Here is an 8,676-nt window from a genome sequence, read left to right as displayed (position 1 = left end):
ATGACAACTGCCAGCACAAGAATTAAGTATTTTATATTACTATGTTTATATATATCTCCTGATTATTTTAGTGTTTGTAGAGCAAATATCCTCTTAGCCTAAAGATGCCCTTGAAAACTCCAAACTGTCATTCTAGGATTTCACTAGTTTTAGTAAAAAAGAATTTCTGCTAGCTGTATATTGACTTAGAAAACCACAAATTAACAGTCTCTTTTGTTGATTTTTATTTGTTAAATAACCCAGTTACATTTTGATCTGATGGGGGAGGAGGAGAAATAAGGGGGAAATAGTCCACTGAAGAATGTTACAAACTCTGACACTTCCAGTTTAGGAAACTCCCAGCTAGCAAAGACCTATCAAAGCAGATCTGTCATTGTTTTGTAATCTATGGTCTTAGAGAACTGCCTGGAGTAACTGAGAGGTTAAATGATTTGCTGAAGATCACAGAGTCAATTTGTGGGAGTGCTAAGACTTAAACTGAGACCTTCCAGACTTCTAAGCTAGTCCTCTAACATACCATGTTACCTTAAAATATCCAACATACCATATGAAAACCTGGGGATAATAAGTTCTCTTAAAAAAAAAAATCAAATACTAAGTACAAGTAAATGTAAAATGATTTCATGACATTTTCAAGAAACCTTCTTTCCCCATACCATTGTAAAATCCTATAACATTCAATTATGTTAAAATGCTATACAGAGAGTAAACAAGCCTGCTAATATTTATCATTAACTTATAATGACAAATATTAATAGAATATATGCATTGTCTAAGTAAATAGTCTCTACTCACAATTTTTATACTCTGGCACTTACTGTTTACAGTATTAAAATATTTCTTTAAAAAATTATTTTTGCATTTTCTCCCAATGGAACTTTCCAGAAGAAAGGTAATCTATAAATTTGAGATTTTATTATAGAAATTCTTAAGGGATAAGCTTAAAACATCTTACAAATTATATAAATAAAGAGATGATTTTGATATGCTGGCCATTAAAAAATAATCTGTTAAAAAAAAGAACAACTTTTGTGGAATTAAAATTTTTTAAGTGCAGCTTATTATTAAATTATGCTCATAAATTTAAGTTTTCAATATGGTGCTCAGCAGTTAAATATGTTACATATAGCCTATCATTTCACAGAATCTTATGTATGAATTAATCTTGATACACTCCCAACCTTAGATGATACAAGTGTATCATTTTTAAAGATGACTATATAAAAAATTGTTATTACCTGTTTTTAAAAGCTACACTATTAGCTTGAAATAAGCGAAGTATATGTTCCTCTTTTTATTCAGCTTTTTAATCTGGAAAATTGTTTTTAGAAGACATCATGAATCAAAAAGTAAGATAGTTGAAGCTTTCCCATCAAGAAAAAATATATATATCTTTTTTTTTTTTTTTTCTTTTTGGCACAATGAATTTTTTAAACCCAAGTACAGGAAGAAGCAATTTCATCTTTCAAAGTAGGCTTGGAATTTCTCATATGAAATGCACAGTTTAAATAAGTGGTTGTATATGTCTGTGTAGCAGTAGTAGCCTTTTATGCATGTTGGTCAGAAACTTAGCGTCCTTGGTGAAATACTGTACTTAACATTCGGCTTAACTTTAGTACCAGATATCTACATGCATACCTCTGATAACATTCACATATTATACAGATATTGCACAAGTTGCCAATACATTAATGCTGTCTAGGCAAGATTTACAATTTACCTCTCAGAATTATACTTTTCCTTAAAGGCTGACTGATAAATTCCATTAAAAAGAATGCTGTTTCATTTGGTCCATAGTTAATATGAAGATTTGTACCAATGTTTTATTATGCATTGTTTGTGTTTTTAATATTCTTTAAAATTCAGCAAAACCTGTTTTTCATGTTTTTTAAAATGTTCCTTCAAAACAGGAGAAGCATCGTCTAGTTATGTATTTATGTGTGTGTGTGTGTGTGTGTGTGTGTGTGTGTGTGTGTGTGTGTGTATAGATATAGATATATATATATAGAGAGAGAGAGATAAATTAAAATCAGTGCACAAGGGGTAGCAATGATTCCAATTTTGCCACCAGAGGTCTCTCTGTACACACTAAAGAACACAGCCACAGCAATATTTAAGTTCACCATCCATCAGAGATCCTGTAGGTGCAAAGTCTGCTAGAAAACACATTAACATACCATTACAGCTGGGTGCTTAATTGCACAGCTTAATTCAATTTCTGCCTTTCTTCCCCCTCCCTTGTAAATGGCTTTAAGGTATACTGCAGCTGCTAAAAGGGCTTCTGTTTTTCTTGGTTCTCTGTTTGTTAGGTCTAAGATTGATGACATCTCCACCATTAAGTGTACTAGAATTCTGGCCAGGGTGACTTCCACCAACTGTATTAAAGACACCTATAAATTGAAGGGAAAATGCAGATTATTTTGGATCAGCAAAGCAGCATACCATCCTGTGATTTGAAGCTAAGACTATTATTAGTAGTAAATAATTGTATTTTTAAAAATGCTAATTCTAAATGCCTTTTCAGATCACAATGCAATAAAAGCTACATTCAGTAAGAAGTTAGGGGTAAATAGACCAAAAAGTAATTGGAAACTGAATAATCTCATCTTAAAGAATGACTGGATGAAACAGCAAATTATAGAAACAATTAATAATTTCACCCAAGATAATGACAATGATGAGACATCATACCAAAATATGTGGGATGCAGCTAAAGCGGTAATAAGGGGAAATTTTATATCTTTAGAGGCTTATTTCAACAAAATAGAGAAAGAGAAGATTAATGAATTGGGCCTGCAACTTAAAAAGCTAGAAAAAGACCAAATTAAAACCCCCCAACCAAAAATCAAACTTGAAATACAAAAATTAAAAGGAGAAATCACTAATATTGAAAGTAAAAAAACTATTGAATTAATAAAACCAAGAGTTGGTTTTTATGAAAAAGCCAATAAAATAGATAAACCTTTGGTAAATCTGATCAGAAAAAGGAAAGAGGAAAATCAAATTGTTAGTCTTACAAATGAAAAGGGGGATCTTTCCACCAATGAAGAGGAAATTAGAGAAATAATAAGAAGTTACTTTGCCCAACTTTATGCCAATAAATTTAAAAATGCTAATTCCAATACTCTAAGTTATCTATTTTATTCTAAAATTTCAGGTGCTATTTTTGAAAGGCAATAAATTACATTAAAATTATCTACAGTTTAAATATTTAAAATGCTATTGATAGTTTTTTTTTAAATTTCAGTTGATAATAATAAAAAAATAAAAATTGGTTTTAATATAAATTATTCCCACAGAAACTAAAAAGTGAATACAAAATTGCTTATATAAGATGTAAATGATAGGAAATTGAGGGGAATAAACTGAAGAAAAAAATTCAAGTGGCCTAACTTCTGCTGTCTTACATAAAATATCTTTAAAATGGGATAGTCAGCAAAGTTCTTTCCTTTAAAAATACAAATAGGGATTATATTTTTAAAAGTTAAGCTATTTTGCATACCTCTCTTGATCTTCATATTTATAATGTGTTAAGAAATTAGAATCAGGCAATCTATACCTTTATCTTATATTTAAACATCAATAAGTTTGTGCTTTCCTTATTCACATTTTGTAAAGGGAAAATGAACACATTTTTAAAAAAATAGATAAATGATTAAGTGAAAAATAAAAGGATGGAAAATGTTATCAAACTTAATATTTTATGTTTAGCACTTACCAATTTTATTACTACTCGTGTGCATTAATTCTGGGTCTTCAGCTATTTGTTGTTTGAGTTTCTGAAGATATTTTTCTGCTAAATATTTAAAAACTAAAATAAAAACAGTTCAGTCAATAATATTGTGTGAATATAATAGCTCACATTTACAATAATGATAGTGTTATGAATATAACCCCCCAAAAGCCCCCCAAAATGAGGAAAAGTTTTCAGAGTGAGTTTAAGAGCATTTATTACATTCCTATGGCCTTGTCCTTTTGGTGGAGGAATGCACTGGTACAGAAGAGCATGCTTTTATTAATAAAACTCCACCCAGTCTCCTCCCTGGTGGTCCCAATTAGTTAATATTCTGCTATTAGCAGCACCTCCCTTTCTGCCTTCATGCCCTCCTAAATATGTTCCTCTTCCCTTTTGTTATGCATACCATGTTCAAAGATGACAGAAAATTCCTCCTATAGGGAGTGTTGGTTAATATGCAATTAGCATGCTCCTTGCCCATTTGTCTTTGCCAGATCACTGACCCCAATTAGTTTGAGCCAGATGAGGTTCTGTGCTAAAACTGTGGTTAAGAAGGATATATGGACCCATTTCTGACTAACTGAATCCACCTCTTTAGCAACTTTGTTAATTACTTTTAGAATTCTAGTTCCCTGTGGAAAACAAATTGTTTTCCTCTATCACAATAGTGCAATAGTTGTAGGAAAAAGGGGCACATCAAATCACATTTGGTGAAGCTGTGAATAGGTCCAACCATTGTGGAAAACAATTTGGAATTACACAAAAGAGAATAAATATAGCCATATAATTTGACCAAGTGATGGCATTATTCGATAATTTTTTGTAGTTTACTTGTATCTGACTTTTCATAACCCTTTGGACCACATTGTCCATGTGGTTTCCTTGGCAAAGACAGGAGAATGGATTGCCATTTCCTTCTTCAGTAGATTAAGTGAAACTGGTAAAGTGACTTGCCAGGATTTTATAGCTAGAGCATAAGTGTCTGATACTGAATTTGAATTCAGGTCTCCCTGACTCCATACCCAGCATTCTATCTACTGAACAACCTAGCTATTTATACCAAAGGTAGTTCAATGCTGCTGCTTTATAAGTAAAATAAAGGGATTAGATTTTTGAGGTGCCTTTCAGGTTTAAGTATTTGACAATTTACTGAACTAGAACTCTTTCAATATGAATCTAAACTTAATATTAAGTGAGTAACTGCTTTACCTGGGTAAAATTACCTCTGCAGATCCTGGAAGAAAGTAAGTTCAGAAGAGGCTCACCACCATCAAAATCAAAATTAGATAGCTAATTTTAAGGGTTCTTAATTATTTCCTGATGTTCCTAAATACTTTCATTACTTTAAAACCAAAAGGTCCTAATTATGCCTTATCTGTATGGAGTAATAGAAAATGGAGAGAAGAAAGCATCAAGGAAAAGAGAGTAACAATATCAAAGGCTACAAACAGAGAATTCAAGGATGAGGACTGAGAAAAGGTCCTTTAGATTTAGATTACAAGATCACTGGAAATTTTGTAGAGAGCAATTTCTGCTGAATGATGAGGTTATTAGTTAGATTGTAGAGTTAAGAAAAGAGTGGGAAGAAAGGAAGTAAAGGTTCCTATTGCAGATGACCTGGTCAAAGAGTTCAGCCACAAAAGGAAGAAGAGATATAAGACAATAGCTAGAGGGAATGGATGATATTGATGGAACATTTTTTTGAAGCTAGAACTGGCATGGGCATATTTGTAAGCAGTAAAAAGCAGTCAATAAATAGTAAGGGATTGAAAAAAGTGAGACGGGATAATAGAGAAGACAGTCTACTAGAGATGGAATGGAAAAAGATCATTTGTTCAAGTAAAGGAGCAAGTATACCTTAGCAAGTTAAGAGTTGAGAAAGAGAGAAAGACTATGAGTCAGGTATTAAACTCTGATGAAGAAAGTCAAGATATTAGCACAGACAACAACTGCTTTGATTTTGTTTGGGTGATAGATCGAATGGACCTCAAAAAAGGTAAGGTTACTGAATAATGACGGTAAAGGAGCAGTTCAAAGTAGCAATGGGGAGCCAGGACTATTCCAACTTCCTCACCTCAAACAGTGAGTCAGAAGGAATGAATGTTTAGATTGTGCTAAAAGGGAGACTGTAATCAGGAGGTGGCAAGGTATCAAAGTTGAAAGGAGTGAGAATGGAAAAAATTTGATGAAAGCAAATTTATTATTTATTATATATACAGGAGTCATCATAGAAGGGGAGGGTGACTTTAGAGTGGGAGTTGGGATAAGGGGCAATGGATGACAGAATACAGGATTTGAATGATGAGGTGGGTATGACTCAGATTGGGGGGGCAGTTTGTTAACTATTGAGGAATGAGTTCAGGTAGGTTTCATTATCCATAGAGGTTTCAGGGTGAACTTCCCTTAGGGGTTTAGGCAGGTAAGCCAAGAGGACACATGCTGGCATCTGAAGGAGAACTATACACTTAAAGTCTTCCACAAGACAGCTCCAACCTACCTTTCTGTTAGTCACTATCCCACTTTATGAACTCAATAAAATTCAATCAAATTGACCTTTTTTTCCTATTTCTTATACAGTTCCTTTGCCTCTATGTTTTTAAAGGATTCCACATCTTAAAACCTCTCAATTCTTTGAAAACTTAATTCAAGCACTACCTTACATATGAGTCTTTCCTCCTCACCAGTTTTTTAGAATTATGCCCTCACCTTCACATAAAGTGAAGCTATCTGCCTTAGGAAAAAGTAAAGTCAACTTCTGAGATAGGAAGATCTGGGTTCAAAATCCTAATTTTGACACAAATTCAGCAAATCACTTAACCTCTAGGTGCCCCAAGTAACTCACTAAAAGTATTAACAGCAGGGAAGGTGCTAATCTATATTAGCCGAAGGATTTCCCTCATCAGAAATCACAGATTTGATTTAAAATATATATTTTGCATATACTTTATATGTATTACAAGTTTTTCCCTTAATAGAATATAATATCCTTAAGGAGAAGGGACTATTTAATTTTTAAGCATCCCCAGTGCCTATCATGTAGTAGGAGCTTAATAAATGCTTGTTGATTAAGAACTTAAACTAACTTAAATATTTCCGCCTCCAGGAAGCCAATTTTCCAGTTTCAGTATTCTTGTAGCAATTTATTTTGTACTTTTCTAATGTATTTATCATCTTATAGTGTGTATTATAGCTATAGATATATCTATTTATGGCTATTCCTTCTACTAGACTAAGCTCATTGAAAGCAGGAACCATGTTTATCTAAACTCAGTATTTCATTATCTAATAGAATCCTTTGTATATTAGTCTTTTAATAAATGCTTATTGCAGCATATTTTAACTGTATAACCAACCACTGTCTGATAAACTTAGAATATAAATTTAATTTCAAAATGGACAAAATATGGTTTATAACCACCTCCCATTCCTCCCAATCTGCATCAAACTAAATATCAGTAGGGATAGTTAACCTAGAGTAATAGGGCTATGGTGGGGTGGAATAGGACTTGAAGGGATGGAAGGATGTTAATTTTATGTCTTGAAATATTTATAGCTAAAGTATATAAAGCATCTATATATCCTTCAAATCTTTTTATAATTGTACTAATTAGAGCAGAAACGGGCATACATTTAATCCATTTCTTCAAGTATTTACATAACATTAGAATCTCAAAATGGATTCAGTCATACCTATTTGCTTAAATTATATGAAAACTTTCCAGGCTGAAGATTACATATAGCCTAGAGAGTGAGCCTTAACAAAATGATGAGCAAGTTCAGGAATATACAATGAATCCACTATATTAATTTTATTACTTTTCTTGAATGCCATTTACTTGTAAGAAGTAGATATATACCTATATATAGTCTATAACCAGGTGGCCCATTTATAACTTTATGCTGGAACTTAAAACAATTCAGTAATCTTTGGTACAAAAGATTAAGCATTTCTGGAAGAAATATACTTTATATATACTGCAATATGTATTTATATTATTAATCTGCCACTGATTAAAAGAACCAACATTAGCTTTCAAATGCTGTTTAATGATGTATGCTGAATACTTATTACATTATTGGGAGAAAATTTGCATACTTATTAAATAAGGAAATAAAAACAAGATATATTTCTGCTAAATAAACACCAAAAACAAAAAAACCAAACCAAAAAAACCTTATTAGGTTGATAATCCTACAAATAAAACATTTCATATTCAATAATAATGATATTATAGTTCATGAGAGGAGGATGTAGAAAGACAGGTACATTAATGAATAGCAAAGGAAGGGTAAAATAGAACATTAATGCACTATAAGTGTTTTAAAAAGCAATTTTTAAAAAAATTCAATTTACCTTCAGTTACATTTAAGTCCTCTTTCACTGAAGCTCTGTAGAATCTTAACTTTAATTTTTTTGCCAATGCCTCAGCTTCTTCACTGCACAAAAATTCAGAAAAGAAAATGCTTATTTTCTAATATGATTGAATTATTATAAAATTTATTTTTATTGTTGTTTAGTCATGTTGTTGTCGCACAATTCTCTTTTAATGTTTTGACCCAGTTTCCCTAATTGTCCTATTCAGTTACTCTGCCTCAGGTTATAACCATTCCCTCTTATATCTTATATCTTAGACCTTAGGCTGTAGTCATTCCCTCTTAATGTTCGATGGGATAAAGGTCTTTATCCATTTCAGACATTATTAGAATATCAGGAGTCTCTCCAGTACCTCCCTCCTAGGTACTTGCCTCCTTCATGTCATCCTCATCCTAGGTTTCTCCCCTCATTAGGTCATCCCCATCCAAGTACCTCCCCCATTATATCATTGTTCTTGTAACCCTATAAAAGAATCGTATGTCTGACATTCACGGCTGGATTCTTTGAGACAATAGTCTTGTTCAGCCCTGTGACCAAACCATGGATCCATTTGGTCCCAGTAAAT

At 32.4% G+C, this 8,676-nt stretch overlaps 1 protein-coding gene across 3 annotated transcripts in view; it reads right to left on the bottom strand.

Moving 5' to 3' along the window:
- Positions 1-200: 200 nt before the first annotated feature.
- Positions 201-8,676, bottom strand: part of RAB23 (RAB23, member RAS oncogene family) — a 43,542-nt gene continuing 35,066 nt past the window's right edge. For all 3 annotated transcript variants that reach the window (XM_074310606.1, XM_074310605.1, XM_074310604.1), the window contains 3 exons: positions 8,091-8,173; positions 3,719-3,811; positions 201-2,390 (listed from right to left, as the gene is read on the bottom strand). In XM_074310606.1, the coding sequence (XP_074166707.1) occupies positions 2,251-2,390; positions 3,719-3,811; positions 8,091-8,173 (316 nt within the window). In that variant the 3' untranslated portion in view covers positions 201-2,250. The remainder of the gene's footprint in view (positions 2,391-3,718; positions 3,812-8,090; positions 8,174-8,676) is intronic.

The sequence above is a fragment of the Sminthopsis crassicaudata genome, chromosome 4 (assembly GCF_048593235.1).
Source record: "Sminthopsis crassicaudata isolate SCR6 chromosome 4, ASM4859323v1, whole genome shotgun sequence".
NCBI lineage: Eukaryota > Metazoa > Chordata > Mammalia > Dasyuromorphia > Dasyuridae > Sminthopsis > Sminthopsis crassicaudata.
This window is presented reverse-complemented; position numbering and strand designations above follow the sequence as displayed.